The 19,981-nt window shown below is 50.7% G+C and overlaps 1 protein-coding gene across 1 annotated transcript in view; it reads left to right on the top strand.

Annotated features, from left to right (window-relative positions):
* Nucleotides 1–3,464: 3,464 nt before the first annotated feature.
* The window catches only part of LMO1 (LIM domain only 1), a gene marked incomplete at both ends in the record, with an annotated part of 34,664 nt that continues 18,147 nt past the window's right edge, over nucleotides 3,465–19,981 (top strand). Inside the window, one exon of the mRNA XM_084246895.1 lies at nucleotides 3,465–3,489. Coding sequence (XP_084103021.1) covers nucleotides 3,465–3,489 — 25 coding nt within the window. The remainder of the gene's footprint in view (nucleotides 3,490–19,981) is intronic.

Raw genomic sequence — 19,981 nt, 5'->3', positions numbered from 1 at the left:
ATCCAGAGGGGGGGAGTGAGATTCGTTTTCTGGGATGCAATTTTGACCTAGGCCTCCAAAATGCCTTACAACTTTGAACTGTTTCCTAGAAGGCCGTCCAAGGCTCTCCAGAAACCCAGAGGGGGTTTTCCGACTATGCACTTCTGCATTCTAGCTGGTTACAGATTCCTGTGCATGGGCTGCTGTTGTGTGAGCAGGGGTCAGGACAGGGCATCTGAACTTGGCCAGCAGGCATTCTGATTGTATTGCAGTCTCTAGGTTTCTCTCTGTCCCAGCCACTGTGGCAGCCATTGGGATGGGGCCTTTATCACTCTGAAAACCTCTCTGAGTGTCATCTGGGAGGCCAGCTAATAACCCTATTTTGGAGACAGCTGCACTGAGCCAGGAGCAGGCCCTTAGGCTGAGCCACATCTAACAGCCTCCAATGAAGAGTTCTGGAATATCTGGCCTACCTGGGCCCTTGAGCACCAAGTCCCATTCCTTATTTACCCCCAATGCAGGAACCCTTTCTCAGGACTTCCCTGCCAGGTGCAGTGACAGATAGCTAGGACCTGCCCAAAACTTTGTAAGGCAACCAGTAGCACCCCTTTGTGCTCAACTGTAACCTTAGGGGTACAGTCAACTGGACTCTCTGCTGTCCCCATAGACATTCAAGGCGTTTTGTGAGAGTACACACTGATCACCTGTGGAATGTATTGGGTGCAAACTACCTCTCCCAGCCCCAGGGGATCTGAGAATTCCACTGTGGTGGTATGGGTGTGTCCCTGGACCTGCAGGCAGCTTGGATTGGGGTGAGCATGGGTGCAAGAGTTAACCTGTCTGCCCAGCAATTATCTGAGCTGAGAGCCAGGTTGCTGGATGAGTGAAGCTCAGGTCTGGCTGTCAGTCCATCAGACCCTTTTCTGGCTGGGGGCTCAAGTCACCCAAGTGCTCCAAGCCTTGCTGGGCAGTTCTGTAACCAGAAAGGCCTCTGTGGGGGCTCGTCTTCAGATCAGTGTGGGAGCTCTATGCTCATGTAGGGAGAGCTGCCTGTGGGCACGAAACCCTTCACATGCAGCACCATTCCTCTGCTGACATACCCTCCCAGCTTCTGCAGCCCAGTCATTGCAGCCCAGACTACCCCAGGCCCTGGCTGGGGCACAGGGGCCCCCAACTCCCTAGAGGGATGCCAGCTGTGTGGCTAAATGTGTACTTTGGAGGCTGGGCAGGGGCTGGGGTTGGACAGAGTCCCAGGAACAACACAGGGACAACAGAGTGGGAAAGTGACCCCAGTTAGTCGAGTTGTAGTTTGTGAGTCAGAACCAGACCCTGAAAGCCTGAAAGCGGGGAGAAGCAGTCTTCAAGGTAGGCAGTAAAACTGTAGCCCTCACGAAATACGTGCCTCTGGATAGCACAGAGGCATCAGCAAGAAGCTCCCCCTTGTTGGTCTGGCAGGTCCTTTGCTTACTACTGTCTGCCCTTTAGCTCATGTCAGAGTGAGGGGCTGGCACAAACTGTGCTGGTGGCAGCGGCGCCAGAGCCTCCCTCAGACCCTTAGGGTATGGCTCCGGCTGCAGTGGCAGAGGAGAGATCAAGCCTGAAGTCCTGAGGGATGCTGAGTCTGAGCAAAATGATATATTTAACATCAAATATACTCAAGGACTATTAGGATTAAGTATTCAAGATGAAGAGGAAAGGAAACCCTCTGAGCTGTGGATGAGGCATCTCATTAGAAGCAGCCTCTTGTCTATTTTCTCAAAGCCTGACTTCCCTGCCTAGGAGAGAGGAAGATGGGCTGCCGCACCACTCCCCCATCCCACCCCTGCTCATCACACCCTGCATTGGGGCCTCCCAGGGCGTAAATGGGCACAGCCTGGCCTTCAGGTCTTCTTTGTATCCAGTAATCCCCACCACCACCACCATTGTCCTGGGTGCCACAATTTGCAAAGCACGTTCAGTGACATTATTTCATCTGTTCCCCACAGTAACTGTGGAGATATCAGGGCAGGTCTCCCACTCCACAGATCAGGACACTAGGCCCAGAGGGAGAAAGTGACTTTCTAAGATCCATAGTTAGTAACGGGAAGAGGTGGGAAGAATCCCAAATCCTCCAGGGGCTTCAGCTTTCTTCTCCTTGCCTGGGTCTTGTCATCAGAAGCAGCTGACAGGGATGAATCTCCAACATATCTGTCCAGAGCCCTTCTTGGGCTGAAAATATACCATTATGATTTCCACCTCATTGTGGAGGTCTGTGCTGTAAGAGGAAAAAAAAAAAAAAAAGAGTTTAAAAGTGGCCTTCCTGGAGTAGGCAGCCCATGCACCAGCCCCAGAGCTCTGGGGAGAAACAGGGTCCAGGAGGAACAGGGGTGAACTTGGTCTTTCTTCTTGTTCCCTGAGTTACAAAGCAAAAATCGTTAATTCTACAATAGCAGGAATCATAGTTTTGCTCACTACTCTGTCCTCAGCGCCTTAGAATAGTGCTTAGCAATTAATACATGCTCAATAAGTAGTTGTGGCATGAGCAACACCTTCAAGGCCCTGCTGTGCTTGCTCAGAGAGAAGATGGGACTTGACCCCAACTCTCTAGGGAATCAGGGTGTTCCTAGGGGGCCTCTGGGGAAGGGTGATAGAATAAGGCCCCCAGTGGGAGTTTGTGCCTAGCATGGGGTTGGCTTTACTAAGTCTGTTTCCCAAATAACCAGAAAGCCTCGGCAGAGCGGGAGTCAGAGAAAGATGGTCCGAGTGGGAAGGTACAGAAATCAGGACTGAGGGCCTGGGGGGAGCAGGAGGTGGTCCCCTGGACAAACACCAGAAGGAGCACCCCGGGTCCTCAGCGGAGCCCAGCGCCCTGCAGGTGGCGCTGCGGAGCCGGGCAGCCGCTCGTCTCCACTCCCCATTAACCCGCGAGGGAGGGGGCCTCGGGAAATGTGTGCATTTATTCAGTAGCAGGAGTGCAAACCTCATACATTGAGGGAGAAAGGCAGCGGGAGACGGCCGCCGAGATTCCCCCATCTCTTTGAATATAATTTTAGATTGAGATTCAGATTAAATCCGAGGGGAAAACACTTTATGAGGCTGAAAGCTGTGTCGTTGCCAGAGCCCGGGTTATGAGCTATCAAATGCAATTACATTAAGACAGATTATACTGGGCAAATTGAGCCATTTAGAAGGTGAGAATCAAAGAAACGGCTCTGATCCTCTCTTCTCCCTTCTCTCTCCCTCTCTCTCTCTCTCTCTCTCTAAATTGCAGTTCGTAGTTCCTTGCAATTCTGAGGCACAAAAGTAGGTGAGACTGCTTTTGTATCTGCGAAGTGCTTCACTCCTGAATGTAATTCTAGCTGAGTGCAATCTAGGTTAAGAGCCGGACAAGCGGGTAATTAGAGCCCGCTCGCTGCCCGAGGACCGGCCGCCCAGCCGGAGCGCGCCCGGAGTCGGCGCCCTTCACCTGGCCGATCCGAGCTGCGGCTGGACACGGAGCGCCCGAGATGATGGTGCTGGACAAGGAGGACGGTAGGTGGCTGGCTGGGGTCCGGACGCCCTGCACCCCCTGGCTCCCCGCCGCGGCGCGCGGGAGTGCTTGTGCGCACAGCCTGGTGCGCACAGCCTGGCCGGGCTGGGGTGCCCCGCGGCTGCAGGGAGAGGGCGGGGTGGGACAGGCGGGGACGCGGGGGTGAGCCCCGGGCCGCACGCCCCTGGGCCCAGGACGCCGGTGGGAGAGCTGTGCTCTGGCCGTGTGATGCTCTGCGGGGCCGCGTGGAGGCTCCGGCTCCTCTCGGATCGCTCAGTGGCGGTTCGTGCAGAGCGTTTCATCTTTGCGGCTGCTCCTCTCACCGCAGCCATCACCCTCGCGCGGGCCGCGTAACCTGAGAGGCACTGAGCGCCCAGCAAATCAGTGGCTGCGGGAGAATCGGACTCCAGCGCCTGTGGCGGCCCTCGGGGCGCGCAGCAAGACGGCGCTCGCCCCCAGGTGCCCCACCGGCGTGGGGAAGGCCGGCTCGATCCCTGGGGAGACGCAGCCCACGCAGCCCACGAGCGTGGCTGGATGAGAGTCACCTCCTTTACTGGCCCACTGTCATGCAGCTTCCTGCGCGCAGAGGCAGGAGTTTGGCCCCGAGGAAGAAAGTGGCCACTACCCACTGACAGGCCAGTGGCCGGCTTGCGGGAGCAACCCAGTAGGGTCATGTAGACCTGGCCTGGTCAGTAGCCTCATTATGCTTCAGAGGTCAGAACAGCTGGGCCCATGGGTGCTGGAAGCCACTAGAAGGTGGTGCCACCTACTTCAAAGTCTTGGTGACGGGGACAGCCCTGCAGTAAGTGTCCTGGAATGCTCAGGAGAGGTTGGGGAACCCAACGCCACCTCAGCCTCCAGAGCCAGGAGTGCTCCCCTTCCCTGGCTGTCCCAGACGCTCCTGCCCTGTAGACAAGGGTTGCCTGGTTTGGTGGTGGTACACGGAGAGGTGTTTGTAATTGTTGGCACCCACACAATTGCTGCCTGCTTTCTGCTGGTTAGGAATCGTAGTCATGGGTTTGCTGAAAATCAGTGGAAATCCTTTTAGAGTGACTGGGGTGGCCTTCCTCTGGCCTTCTGTTAGTGATTCTCCACTGGGCCCGTGCCCTCTGCCCACTGGGTCAGAGGTGGTGTTGACATGGTCACTTGGTAAAAATTCGAAGTTAAAGGACTAGTTCAAGGTGACAGAGGATGTGCTCTGTGCTGCTGCCACATGCTGGTGCCCCTAGCCTCCCTGCCACTGTCTGAGATATCCAGAAGTGGCTGGACATTTAAAGTGTCTGACCAGGGGTGGCATTGGGGGAACCCTTGGGCAGGTAAGTCTGTGAAAGCCATTTCTTGGCCTGTGTTGAGAAAGAGAAGAAAGGGGAAACTAAATGCTTTTGGCCAAAATAATCCATTTGCCCGGGTCTGGCTGGATGACATCAGTCTTCAGTATGTCCTTCCTTCATGAACCCCACCCTTCTAGCCTGTGCGGGTCATCCGAGAATGGGGCTGATGTGACCGTGTATAAAAATGAAGAGGAGAAGAACTAGTCCATGTGAGCCACATAGAGAGTAAGGAGGCCTTGACCGAGCTCCTTTTGTCACTAACTTCCTATAATCTCAGACCAGTCATGTCCATATCGAGATTCACTTTCCCTCTTGCTCGAATGAAGGGCGTGGGGAAGCCAGGGCACAGGGGACCTCCACGGGGTCTGTGAGTGCTCACACTATGGGAGCAAGCAGAAACCAGGTTGTGTCTTTTGCCAAGGTTATTTGGCGTGCTTGGCTCCCTAGGCCCAAGCCAGGAATCCAGAAGACCAGGACCCAATGCATAGGACGCCTCATGCAGGGAGATTGTTCTGCCACAAGAGACCCCACCACTATCACATGGGGTCTTGGATCTAGCTTCTGCTCAGGTGCCCCAGAATGCTGCCCACTCTGTAAGACTGAAGGTTTTCAGGCGACCTTAGTGGGTGTGACTCTCTACAGTTCTTACTACTGAGTCTTCTGCTTCCAGAAAACAGCACGCCCTGTGTTTCCCCTAGTCTCCAGCAGCCCTGCGGAGAGTGCCTGGTGTCCCTCGGCCCTCTACCCTGCCCAGGGTTAACAACGCAGTGCCCACTACCAGCAACCCTGCCGAGTTTAGGCCCTATGACAGCACAGGGAAGGCAGACAGCTGGAACCTGAGGAGCCATTTGATTCTTGTTCTGCCCAATCTGCTGCTGTCCTCCAAAAGCAACCTCTTTTGCTCATAAATCTACTCTCCACACCCCATTAGAGTCTGGCGTCCACCAAACCAGGAAACCTTGAAGGAGGCACCTATATTTGGGGGAAGGAGAAAGGCCCTGGATCTGCTCACTTGCCCCTCCAAGCCCACTGCCTAATTTTTCCCTAGCTCTCATGCCCTCCCAGCAGGTGGCCATCTGGGCTGGGTGGCAGCATTGGCCCCCAAGAAGTATGTTCTTCAGAGCTGTAGCATTGCACCCTTTGGCTGCAGTGGGGACTCGAGGCTCCTATTAACTACCCCCAATATCTTTTCTCCACCTGACAGCATCTTGTCAGAAGAGGCTGGGCCTCCTCTGGTTGAAGTCGGGTCTGCCAGCTGCCGAGGACCAAAGCTCTTGCTCTGCTGGGCTGCAGGGCTTTCATGTTGCACTTCTGAAAGATAATAAAATATCAATCGCTTTACCGTAGCAACGGGTTTAAGAGACTTTCTGAAGTATTGAATCGTCAGAAAAAAAATTTTTTTATTTTTTTTTTTGCTTTTAAGCACAGTGCATTATTAATAAAGTAATCCATTAGGTCGAGCAGTGAAGGGCCACCACAGAGAGGAAAGATCTGTTTTGCAAACGGTTAAACTTCGCGTTTTAAGATTAATTGCTTTCATTTGGATGCTTGCTCTTGGCCTAGGCATCTCTACTTTACTGGAACTCAGGGTCCGGGTTTTCTAAATGCCGTCCGGCCTGCCTGTCAGCGAAAGGGAGCCCAGCTCCAACTTTCCCGAAGAAATAGTCTTTCTTCCCCTGGCACCTGTGTTTAGGCTGGCACCAGACTGTGGGCTTGTGGTCCCAGGCTTGTGGTCCCAGGGGAGCAAAGGGAGTTATTGTCTTAGCCCCAAGAGGCCCTTGAGTAGGGCCAGACGGCGGAGGGGCCAAGTAGCCCCACACGTGGTCAGAACCTTGAGTTGTGGGAAACAAGATGGGAAGATGTGGAAAACACCCCCTTGTGGGTACTGGGGTGTCCCCAGTGCATGATGGAGAAGGGCAGGTCTGGCTGTAAGCTGCCGCTGCACAGCCCCAACAGAAGACTGGGGTACCTATAGGAAGCAGCAGACAGGTTGTGGAACTAAAGGACAGGTATGATTCCTAGAGCATTTTTAGTAAGTAAAAATGCCTGAGGAGAATGGAGCAGGACTGAGAAGGCCCAGACAGTGAGTCTTCAATTGTTAATGACTGCTGTGAGCACGGCCTCTAGAGCTGACTTTGTTGATCTGCGCGGGCAGGCTCTTGGCTCAGCTTGGGGACTGAGGAACCAACCTGAGGTGGCTGCTCAGCCACCAGCAGGACCTCCCGGCCTGTCCCGTCATGCTCTGGACCACAAAAGGTCCTGAGGGACTTCTCCCAGAAGAGTGTGACCAGGACCTCCCTGACCCCCTGAGTGGAGGCAGGGAGTGGGCCCTCAAGCCAGAGACCCCAGCCTGTCACCAGGAAGGCAGATCCTAGCAGCACTGCCACCTTCCAAGAGCTGGTAAAGGCCTTGCAAGGCTGGCAGACAGGAGACCTGGCATTCAATCAGTGCCTAGCAGAGGAGGGTCTTCATTGCGTTCTACCCACTGGGTAGACCCATGCCAGCCTCAGCAGCAACTACTGCTGGGAATGCAACATTACAAATCTCGAGCAGCTCCTGTAGCGACTTCCCCTTCCTTCCCAGACTCCACCAGGCAGAGTCTATAAAGCTGAGTCTCCCTACCCCCTTCTGGAGCCTTGAGTAAAGAAGCAGGTATTTCTCTGTTCCCTGCTCTTCCCTTCATTTGCCCACATGGAGCACTAAGGCGGGGGAGGGTGTGGGGGGACAGGGAAACAACATAAATTGGTCTGTCGTCCGGAATCCATGTCTCGCTAATGTACCCAGATTAACTCAACTGTAAATTGTCTCCTTGGATGGCAGTGTCTTGCTAAAAGTTTCCCATATGATTCATGATTTGGATTGCTTTTAACGGCTATTGGCTAAGCAAGCCGGTGACTGTACAAGGTGATGCAATTGGCATTAGCGAGGGGAGGCACGGGAGCGTGTAATGCAGTCAATACTGCATTAACTACTGATGCCCAATTACAGGGAGTGGGAGAGAGCCTTTCAGGAGCATTAGGACTGGGGGAAGCTGAGATCACTGGCCGCTGCTTGCCTAAAAGCTTCACCCTTTGCTTGCCGGGGCTCAGCGGTGGCGTGGCCACTCACTTGGCCTTTGTGGCCGTGGAAGCTGCCTTTCTCTTTTACCATCTCTCTCTCAACATGCCCCACAAAGATGCTTTTAGCACTTGGAAATACACAGTTTCCTAGGGCCAGGGTCTCTCTCACCCCTCCCGAGAATTGATTCCCCACCCTAGCCTAGGTCCCAGAGACGGATGGTGTGGTTGTCTCCCCCATTTCCATTTAAGGCACCTCTCAGCAGGCCCCATTTGTGAGCAGGACCGAGAGGATGTCTATTTTGGTCTCTCCCGCTTGGAGCAGATGGGGGAGTGCCAGTGAGCTTTGGCTGCCGACCCTCTGTGGTCATGGGCGAGGGAGACAGAAGGTTTGGTGTCAGCACAGCTGGGCTGCCAGTGCGAGGCTGCTGCACTTGGGAAGTGGCCATGGTTGGACGTACTCAGGGTTCTTTGAGCACAGAGCTGTGGTGGTACAGCTGGACAAGGCTGATGGGGGAGTGACCCACGCCATGTGGGGGACCTCAGTAGATACAGCCCCCTTCAGAGCTAAATCCCACACTGGCAAAGCTGCCCCTATGTACTGGCCCTGTGTTGTTCAGATGCATCTCCAGGGCCTGGGGGAGCTTCCCAGGAATCCTTGATTCAGGGCATTAGGAAGTTTGGAAGGAGTTAAGGAGGGAGGTAGAAAAAAGGGCATGGGTACCCCTGTTGTGCCAGCTACCATTGGGCTGACTGCTGCCATCTCTACCACCCCATTAGGTCGGCATGTCCAAATATGCCACCCAAAGTTGAGGATGCTTTGCCTCTGTCCCTTCTTATCTCTCCAGTGGGAACAACCATATCTAGCTGGCTGTGTTGTTCAGGATTAAATAAGATAATGTGTATGTACACACTTAATAAACCAGGAAGCCTCCTGTCTCTTTGAGGTGCATTGCTCAATGCAAAGCCACATTGTGATCTGAAATAGTCTGGAACTCATTTCAGTTTGAGTTTATCTATCTTGGCCTTTGCTCACTGCCATCCAGGAGGCAACTGTGCTCAGTCTCACCACTGTCTAGATCCCCAAGGGGGGCAGCATTGTGGGAAGGCCCCAAGATCTTTCTTTTTCAGCTCAACCACTTATAGGGGAACAGTTGAGTGTCCAAGAAACATGAGAGTTTCCCAGAGAGCGCTTCAGGATCATTCCGGTCCATGCCCAGCTTGCACGCCCTCAGACTTGGCCCTAAGGCGTGATGAAGCTGGATGGGAGATGACCCTGATAAGGAGGAGTATCACAGCTGTGTGAGCTCGTGTCCCTGAGTGTCCTGTCATGGCCCTGTCCTGTCTAGTGACAACCCAGGGGATATAGTTCCGTCCTCACATGCAGGTCATGTTGGCAGGTAATAATGGGTGCTAACCTGGCCTGGGCCTCCATGAACTTGGCACAAACCAGAGGTGCCTATGGTAGGTACCCATCTTGCTGGAATTGAAGAACAGTGAAGCATGCAGGATTTTCTCCTATCTCCGCACTTAAATTTTGGGGGTACTGATAGATTGTGTTTTCCTGACAAGTCTATACTCCGGACAGGACTATGCCAGTGGAGTCAACTTGTACTGGCTCATGAAAGCTGAGCTTTCACATCTCTTCCCAACTCTGTGTTCAGTGACATCACATTGGTAGCTTGGAATCAGCCACAGTGGAAGTATGAACATCATGGCACACTCCAAATCAGGGCTCTTCCCTGGAGAGCCAGGGATTGATAGGTATTCTTAGCACACCACTAGCTTGCAGTCATCTGGGACTCTGGACCCACCTCTTTCTGTTCTGCCGTCACTTCTCTCCCTTCCCGCCCAGCAACTTTCTCTTGATAGTTATTACAACCAACTACCCGACCTTGGTTACCCTGGTACATTGATATCTGCCTGAACCTTCTGACATGTTGAACTCTGCAGGCCTAATATGTCCATTTTGGATGTATGCAACATTTGGTGTTCCATGCAGACCCAGCATGTGCCTCCATATTCTTGTTCATGTGGATCTCCTTGCCTGACATGCCCTTTCCACTCTAGTTGGCCTTACAGGACCCTACAGGTGGCCAAAGCCTCTTACAGACCATTCCAGGCCATGCTGCAGTCATATCCACCCACCTAATACTCTCATCTCTTTTTGCTTGCAGTGTGTCTAAGGCAGGAACCCAACAGTGACTGACACAACTGGGGACAAACTTAAGGCAGATGGTGTGAAAGGAGAAGCAGCTGGTTCATGTTGCAGCAGCAGATGCCCCAAAGTGTAGGCCCATGGGTCAGACTGGGTCACCCAGCTGGGCTTTCTTGCAGCCTCACAGCCTGCTGGCATGATTCGGGAGACCTGGGTTCTAGTCCCAGCTGACTGCTTGTGACTCAGACAGCTAGGCCTCAGCTTTCACATCTCTGCAATGGGAGGAACACCTAACCAGCACCTAATATCTGTTACACTTTTGATAATCCAGGGAGCGTCATGCCTGTGTGATGCCATTGCTTTCTGCACAACTACAGTATGATCTCTTTGGCTTCAGCCTCTCAGTCTATAACAGCACTAAAACAGAAATATGATCATTTTACTGAACCCTTCCTTAAAATATGAGGCATTACCTTATGCATGTGCATCAGTTACTTACTGCTGCATAAACACACTATCCCAAAGTTCAGAGGCTCCAAACAATAAGCATCTATTTAGTTTTTAAATCTGCAGGTGATTTAGACTGGGCTTGGCTGAGTGGTTTTTCTGGTCATTTCTGGATTTGGCTGATCAGACTAGGATGCTGGAGGTGACAGAACTGCATGTGCCTCATTATCTAGCAGGCTTGACCAACTTGTTCTCATGGTGAAGACATGTCCAGCAGACAGAATGGAAGTGTGCAAGGCATCTTGAGGCCTCAGTTTGGCACTGGATGCTGTAATTTCCATATTCTGTCGGCCAAAATGAATCACAGAGCCATCCCGTGTCTGTTGAAAGAAGGAGGTGAAAAGTCACATTGCTGAGGGTGTGGATAGTGCTAAGGGAAGGGTGTAGAATTGACACTCTTTCTGGACTCAGCCCCCTAAAGCATCTTCTCTGTATGATCTCATTGAATACCCTTAACCACCTTAGGAAAAAGTTATCTTCATTTTGCAAATGAGAAAATTGCTGTACAAAGAGGTTGTGTGATTGGCTGTAGGTCCCCCAGCGCCCAAGTGCCAGAGTTGGGCCATGAACGCGGCCATCAAAGGGTGGATTCCCCGCCCCTGTGCTCTCATTGCTCTCTCTTCCAGCTGGCTGACTTGGAGATAGGGAAAAAGGACCCTCAGGGAGAGTTTGGGCTTGGGGGATGCAGGGAGAGGATGACTTGGGGGATGGTGGGGAGCCTTGCTATTGGGGCACTTTGCTGGAGGCTGCCATCAGAGTCAGCTCTCCATGCGCCAGTGGAGGGGGACCACATTGAGGACCCCCCCCCCCATCTTCTCGTCATGTCCTCTCTGGCCTGCAAAGCCACTGGAGAGTTGGGAAAGGGTGTGAGGCTCTGTGGTCACCGGGGCTGATTTAAACCAGGAATACATGCAGATGCAGGCAGGCGGGCATCAATTCATTGGTTAGCCCCTCGCCTCAAAACCGGGTGGTAAGTGGGCTGGTGAGAGGCCCGTGTACATTCATAAACCAGCTGATTGAAAAGCAATATTTCAGATAAATACAAGCCAGCGATCTATCAGTGGTTGTAATAAAACCCAGGCTTCAGGCTGTGATTTTATTTTGAAATAATAAGAATTGCTTGATTCTTTTTACTTGAGTTACCATGGTAATTCCGGCGTGGAGCAGTGTTATATTGATTTAGAAAGTGGACAGTAATATTTCTTTTGTGTTATTCTGTTTCTAGGCCTTGATTTCTAATTTCCACTTGGAGATTACTTTTATAAATTTCTTAAGTCCTTCCACTTTTTTTCCTCTCACAGTATAATTTTCCTCTCATACGCTGCTATGTTCTGAGCTTATTGGTTTGCTCTTATTTTAAATTAAACTTGCTGGTTTCAAATATTGAAATGACATCTTTGTCTGTGTCTGTACTTTGGTTTAGCAAAATATTACAGTCTGACGCTTTCTGCTTAATAATTTAAGGGAGGCATTCTGTTGGCCCTCACTGGGTGCTGATAACTTATGACTCAACCAACGCAGGCCTTAAACTCCTGACATTTTAATATTGTGTGGTGGGAGCGGCCGCCCCACTGCTCTGAGTCTCAGTGGGGAAAAATCTGTGTGGTACCCCCGAAGACAGTTTTAATAATTCAACTTTTTTTATTATTTTATTTTTTATTACAACCACTTTGCCAGTTGTTGTGATGACTTGATAGAGTGGGGGAGGGAGACCTGGCCCAAGCCTCTAGAGCCCCCAGTCAGCACACACTCCATCCTGTCTTCCTCCCCACTGACTCTTTAAAAACTTCAATTCCCAATGCCTGGTGACAGGGTGTCCAGGAAGTACTGTGTGGGGGCTGTCTAGGGGTGCCATCAGAACGCCTGCATTTCTGTTTCCGTTTTTCCACTTTTAAAATGAATGGAACTAGCATGGGCTTTGAGTCAGGCAGACTAGGGTTCACATCCCACCTTGTCACTTAGTAATTCTAAGTAGAAAATGAGTATGATCACAACCACCTTTTAGGTCGATTGAGACTTCAATAGGCAAAGCTCGTGACGGCCTTGGAGATGACTGTTCCACCTCCCTCTTCTCCTAGAGTTTCTCTCCCTAGGTGCGGGGGAGAAAACGGAAGTGAGTGTGCTTTGGCACACTGACTGTGGTCCAGATGTACCTGGGATTTGGAGTCTTGGGAAGATTGCTCTTTGGAAAGGACCCAGGGCCATGGCTTTAAGGAGGTGGATCAGCTCTGTGCACATTTCCAGTCTGCCCAGCAGAGAGCAGGGTGTCTGCTAGGGCAGGTGGAAAGGGGAGGCTCTGTCCTCTGGGCTTGTCTCCTCATAATGCTCTGGAGCAGGGATGAGGCCTGAAGAAAACTCACAGCAGCACAGATTGTGGGACAGAGATCTGTCTGCAGCCCCCTCTCCTGGCCTGAGGAAACATCCCTCATGTTCTGAATGTGTGATGTGTGTGTCTGTGCAATGGCGTAGTAGCTATCTGTTGCTGTCTAACAAATTATTTCACCATCTAGCAGCTTAAAACAACATCCATTTATTATCTCACAGTTTCCATGGGTCAGTCAGGAGCCTGGGTACTAGGTCCGGGGTCCTTAACATGGCCCTCTGCTCAAAGCTCTCACAGGTGGTAGGATGTTGGCTGGCCAACATCCGTGGTCTCACCTGGAGACTCACCTGGGAATCAAGCTTACTCACTTGTTGTTGGCAGGATTCAGTTCTTCCAGGGCCGTGGACTGAGGGCCTCCATTCCTCACTTGTGGTGGCTCAGAGGCTGCCTGTCTTTGGGTCTATGTCACATGGTCCTTGAGAGAAAGTGTCTACCAATGAGCAGAAAGTCACAGTCTTGACAAGATATAACACATCTAATGATGGATGTGATATTCTATCTCTTTTGCTGATTTCCTTTTTTTTTCCTTAAAGATTTATTTATTTATACAAGCACTGGGTACAGTCAGAAGCGCGGGAGGGTGAGAGAATTCACCAGAGCCAGAGTGGGGAACAGAACAGGCAGACAGACGAAATATACTGTCGAGGGGAGCAGCAGGCATGGCAGGAGAGGTCTGTGTGCCATGTGGGACCCTTGCCGGTAGCTGGGGATCAAAGCGGTGCTGCAGATGCCGTGGGCAGCTTCGCATCCTAGCACTCAACTGCGGCACCACCAGGGAGGCCCTGTATTTCCTTTCTTAAAAGCAAGTCACTACGTCCAGCTCACCCTCAAGGAGGTGGGGGAGATTACGCAGGGCATGATACAGGAGGCAGAGAGCACCACTAGGGAATGGCTAAGAAATTGGTCTGTGTGAGAGGCCTGCACTGCAATAGCACCTTTGGCCCCAAACAGTCAATAGTTTAGCTGCCCCCAGACAGAGTGAACTACTAACTTCACCAGGAAGGCCCAATGCCTCAGCTTCTTGGGCTACTTTGTACCAGGGAAAACCACAGATGTCTCAGACCTTTCATTTCATCTTCATAGCACCCTTGGGAGAAGGAGGGATCAAATATTAGTCCCATTTTGCAGAGGAGTGGGTTGTATCCAGAGAGGGAAGGACTTGGAAAACCTCAGCAAGTTGGTATATGGGCAGAGTTCAGATAAGAACCAGCCTGTGCCTGCCATGAACCCAGAGAGGAGGTGAGGAAGACATTCCCTGGCCCAGGTGGTGAGGGGTGGCACTGATTATAAGTACACATATAGTGGGGCCAGAACTGGGGGGCTGGAACTGCTGATTTCCCTTTTTTACAGATGGTAAGTTTGCTGAGGCCAGTAGGAACCCACAAACATCTGTCCATTAGCCCTTGGCCTCTCTTCTCCCTCCGTGGTGACCTATCCCTTGGAGGTGGTGAGGGTGGACCCTTCCTGAGATAGTTTTCCTACAGCTGTTGAACTGAGGTCCTCAGTTCCTTGATGGGTGAGGTAGTTGGGACAGAGGTTGCTCCAATAGGTGCTTACCTGGGAGCAGGACCAAGGAAGATGCCCTGTGGGCTGGAGCACAGGGCCTGGAACCAGACCTCCTGCATCACAACCTCATGGCATGTTGTGGCCAGGCCCCTTCCCCAGTATAGGCTGGGTTCCCCCATTTACATTCAAGAGTAGCTGTTGCTTTGTGCCTGCTGGTACTGTGTGCGACATGGCTGTCGATGGGGAGCTGGCTTAGTGAGGCCAAGGCCAAGAGAGAAAGATACCTCCATGAGGCTGTCTTTAGGCTCTTGGGATAGAGATCCCAGGTGTGAAAATTTTTGGCCCCTGGCCCACCACACTTGATCTTGCCATATTTGGATACAGGTAGATGGTTCTATCCCCTGCTATTCCCAGGTATGGCCTAATGGGGAGACAGAGGGAACCCCTGGAGACAGTCCAGAGCCTGGAGGACAGCGAGTAGAAGTCACTGCCTCAGGACATTGGGACCCTGGTTCTAGTAAACGAAGGCACTGAGAAACACCTACTTCTTTCAGCTATCTCTGAGATACTTTCAAAGTACAAAAATCTGGGGCCCAGCAGATACTGTGTCTAGCCAGGCACGGGACACCAGAGCTGCACCCCATGTATGCCTGTCAATCAGAGACTCTCTTGTAGGCAGCTGCTTTCATTCCAGTCAGAAACTGTTTCCCATCTGCTAAGTATCTTCTTGGCAGGGGTGAGGGCTCTGGGGAGCAGAGGGCAGAGGGCTGGGCTCCCTCAGGCACCAGGTTCCAACCTGGTACTCAGCCCAAGCGCACAGTGTGAGGTTTTGGCCTGCCTTTTTGCCCCAAGGATGTTTTCACACTACTCTTTGATCCTGGGAGTGCTTTATCAGATCAGTACTAAAATATGCCTTATACATGAGAATAGCATCTCATTAGTATTATTGAAAATTAAAAAAAAGAGATCCAGGAAAAGATTAAATTGGTTGAAATAATTAACACAAAGTAAAGCTGGCACAGCTAAGGCTGCACCTGGTAAAATATGTTATTGACTAAAAATTGACAGAAAAAAACAAATCTTCCTGATAAAATTTAGATCTACAGAAGTTGGCTCAGAAACTATTTTCTGATAGAAATAATTGCCACAAAAGAAATCTCAGTGGTGGCAAAGCTCTACTTGTAAGATTTGATAAGACTCAAAAACGGATTATGAACCAAATAGTTACTTAAAAAATGTTTTTTTTAATGATCCCAATGTAAGTAATTCCAATAAAATAGAAATAGGGAAGAAATGGTTTAACACTGGTGAATAGAAAAGTGATCAAGGAATCCAATTAACTTAATGATGTTTATTAAGAGCTACTTTCTTGATGGAAAATCATCAGTGACATAGAATATTGGTATAATTCTTATAAAGTGTAGGAGTCAGGGCCAGCCACTACTAGTAGTTGGGATGTGTGGGGATTATTTGTTGAGTGAACAGTGACCGAATGAATGAGTTAACAGGTCAAGAAGTTCCGGCCAGGAGAAGAAAGACATACGGATAACTTTGTCCCAGAGAGAGGGAAAATTTACATTTTATTTAGATCATTGAGGCTACTATGGAGTTTTTCCAACACCACCAAGTAATTCTCCAGTTCTCAGCAGTCTCTGTCCTCAGTTCTGACACTGCACCTGGAGACACCATCAGATCCTACAGGTAAAGGATCAGCCCCACCAGGCTGGTCCCACATCAGAGGCCGGGGAGCGTGATGGTTACTTGTGCTTCTGACTCACCTGCTGTCAGTCGGGGTAGTTGCCACCCCCTCTTCACAAAGCTCAGGGAAATACTTAGCAGTGACACATGCCCATTTATTACAAGGCTATTGAAAGGACACAGATGACCAGCCAGATGAAGAGGTACATTGGGTAAGGTCTAGAAGGGTCCTGAACCCAGAGTTGCTGACTCTGGGGAACTAGAATGTGCCTAGTTCCTGGCACGTGTATGCATTCACCAACCCAGAACTCATCACCTCTTGTTCAAGAGTTTTTGTAGAACTTTGTGTCTGGCCAGCCTGGGAGGGGCTGAAATTTCAACCCTCTGGTCACTTGGTTTTTCTGGTGACCAGCTCCACTCTGAGTCTAACTCACCTCTTTTGCTCAAGCTCAGGTCTGTGTCTACAAAAAGGGCCCCTCAGGAATGACAAAAGTCCACTCTGCCTGTCTGCCCCAAGCCTAGAGACACCCCCAGCTTGCTCAGTCCTGCTTCAGGAATCCACATTTCTTTCCCCTTGGCCCGTGCTCCCTGGAGTTCTGCCCTCCTTTCCAGGCTGAAGGCTTGGGATTCCTTTCCCCAAGACAAGAGACACCCCCCACCCCCACCCCCCAGACACAGAGGTTTAAAATCTTTAAATGTTCAAAAACAACAAACAACCTTCGTCAGCTGCGTGAGGGTGTTTACCACTGAGGTAATTTTTCTTTGACTCGGGAAGGAATGAAAAAGGATGGGCTTTTGGTTCTCATCCTGCGCTGCCGTTCACTGCTGGTGAGATCTCAACAAGTCTGTTGTGTGACCCTCTCTGAGCCTCCGTTTCCTCAAACATAAAGTAGGGCCCAGCACATCCTCCCTGTATGCTGCACAGAACTCGAATGGGGGCAGGTGTTTTTCCATGTGTTTTGCCAGCTGGGCAGCCCTGTGCCCACCCGAGGAATTGTTGGTGAGAGGGCAGTGGCTACATAAAGTGAAGGGTAACTGTCTGCCCTCCCTCTGCCACCCCTTCCTCCTGAGAGCTCCAGAGGACTTTACAGAGAATTTGGAAAAGATGGACATGGTTTCCCTCAAGGGTTGTGTCCCGAGACAGCATCCCTACACTGAAGCCATGAAGACTCACACTTAGAAAATGAGTATATGTTCATTTACCTTAAAGCCCAGATATCTCTTGCAAGTGACAGAGCTGTCCTGGCCATTCTGTGGGGCTCTCCCCATGTCTGGAAGATTTGGAAGCTGGTCTCTCTGCTGGGATGAGGCCTGAGGTACCATACCCAGGTACCAACCTGAGTTGGTGGTTCCCCAAGTTAGGCTCAGGGTAGGTCCCTGAGCCCTGCCACAGCGCAGATGTGGCCCCCCTTGCTGGCCAGGGTGCTTCATCTTCTTGAGTCAGCCTCAGATTAGTCATGAAGGGTGCCTTCCCAAGCCTGGGCCCTGCATCTCTTCCTCCAGCCCATTTCATTTGATCCAAAGGCAGTCTTGCCATCTTCCTACCCAGCTTCTTACCCTGGATCTGAGCTTGCACTTGTCTATCCCAGAGGGAACTCACAGATCCAGGGAGAAGACAGCACTCCTTACTGAATCTCGACTTCGAATCTGGAGGGCCTTACTGTGGTCCTACTCTTTCTCATTTGTGGTACCCAACATAGGACAAGTTTAAGGTGTGAAAAAGGGACTTCTCCCCGGTGGACATGCTGAATTTGCAGCAAGTGTTTGCAGGTAGGACATGGGCCTCGGAGGATGCAGAAGTTTCAACAAAGAGAGGTCTGGGGAGATAAAGCATGAACAGGGTGGTGGAAGCAAATGGAACAGAGAAGAAAGATGGATCCAATAGGGTCTGAGTTTCCTGGGGAGTAGGGCTGCAGAAGTAGGTACTGTCAGATTTCTGGATGGGGTGGGGCTGGAGAAGGAGGCAAGAAGGTGCTCTGCTGTCCTTCCCTCCTTGTGGAGAGGCTATGGGAGATGGGGTAGGGGGTCTGGCTCCCCTGTGAGGGCAGACTCCTGGACCTCCCTGGCTCCCTCCTGTGACCCCACAACCTAGCTCTTTACAAACTGGCTTCTCATGTTCTCAAAGGAATATTGGTTTTGTTCTTGTTGCTTGTTTTGTTTTGCATTGTGACAACTTTATTGAGATAATTTTCATGCCACAAAACTAACCTTTTTAAAGTGTACAATTGAGTGGTTTTTGGAATACTCACAGAGTTATCCAGCCATTGCTATTATCAAATTCAAAAACCCTTTCAGGGCCTCCCTGGTGGCGCAGCGGTTGAGCGCTGGGTTGCGAAGCTGCCCGCAGTCTCCACAGCGCCGGTTCGATCCCCGGCTGCTCCCCGGCCACCTGAGGAGGGTCCCGCATGGCGCGCAGACCTCTCCTGCTGCCCGCTGCTCCCCTCAGCAGTGTACTTCAGTCTTTCTGCCTGCTCTGCTCCCCGCTCTGGCTCTGGTGAATTCTCTCGCCCTCCCGCGCTTCTGACTGTACCCAGTGCTTGTATAAATAAATAAAAAATAAATAAATTTAAATAAATAAATAAATTTAAAAAAAAAAACAAACCCACATGCTTTAAAAAAAAAAAAAAAAAACCCTTTCATCACCCTAAAAAGAGCTCCATGGCCATTAGCAGTCACTCCTTACTCCCCCCTCCCTGGTAACCATTAATCTACTTTCTGTCTCTATGGAGTTTCCTATTCTCACACAAATGGAATAACATGATGTGTGGTCTTTATGGCTGGCTTCTTACCTAGCGTAATGTTTTTATCCATGTTGTAGCAGGTATCAAAACTTGAATCCTTTTTCTGGCCAAATAATAGTCCATTGTAGGTGATGCCACATTTTATTTCTCCATTCCTCAGTGGATGGACATTTGGATGATCTCTACTTTTTAGTTATTGTGAATAATGGCGGTGTGACCATTCATAGACAAGTTTTTGTGGACATCTGTTTTCTTTTCCATATATATATAGGAGTGGAATTGCTGGGTCATGTGGTAACTCTATGTTTTCTATTTCAAATAAATAGTGCAAGAATGTTTAGGAGAAAAAACATCCATGGCTAGCTGAGCTTCTGGAAGGGAGGCTGCCTGCAGCCTGGTTTTTGCTGGGCTTTCCCGGTCTTTGCTAAGTTTTGGTAGAACATTGGATAAGACCTTTCCCTGCTGGCTTCAGTTTTTCCAATGAACAGGTCCCTGCTCATCTCAAGGGCTTGTAGTAGTAATTACTATTCCCATAACTCCTTGAGGATTGCACAGCACGTTGCTAACTTGGGTGTTATTACTCCACATTTTTGCTGGCAGGGAAGCTGAAACTCAGAGAAACTAAAGACTGAGTTTACATTTCAGGACAATGACAGAGCCTGAACTTGAACCCAGATTTATCAGAGGCTAGGTCTCTCCCTGAATGCCTGTCCCAAATGTGTCTCTGGACAACGTGGAGTTCTATACACAAGACAGCTCGGCCTAAGCAGCCACCACGTTCTATGCCCCATTCTTGGTGCTCAGAATCAGGGCTCAGACATGGCCAGAGGTGGCTCTGAGGCAGAACAGTGCTATAGGAATAAGGACTCTCTAAAAGTCCACTTTTTAGCTGTATGACTTTGGATAAGTTATTCCACCTCTCTGAGCCTCAATTTCCCATCTATAAAATTGAAACCATAATGACTACTCCTAACCCTAGAATAAGAGCTAGGTCAGGTGTTGTGTAGGAAGTACCAAGCCTAATGCCAGCCATGTAGAAGGTGTTAGACAGTGGTTATAGAGCACACAAGGAGGGCTTGAAGAGGGCGCAGACTGCTGTGGGGCCACTGAGGAG

The sequence above is a fragment of the Talpa europaea genome, assembly GCF_964194135.1.
Source record: "Talpa europaea genome assembly, chromosome: 1".
Classification (NCBI taxonomy): Eukaryota; Metazoa; Chordata; class Mammalia; order Eulipotyphla; family Talpidae; genus Talpa; species Talpa europaea.
This window is presented reverse-complemented; position numbering and strand designations above follow the sequence as displayed.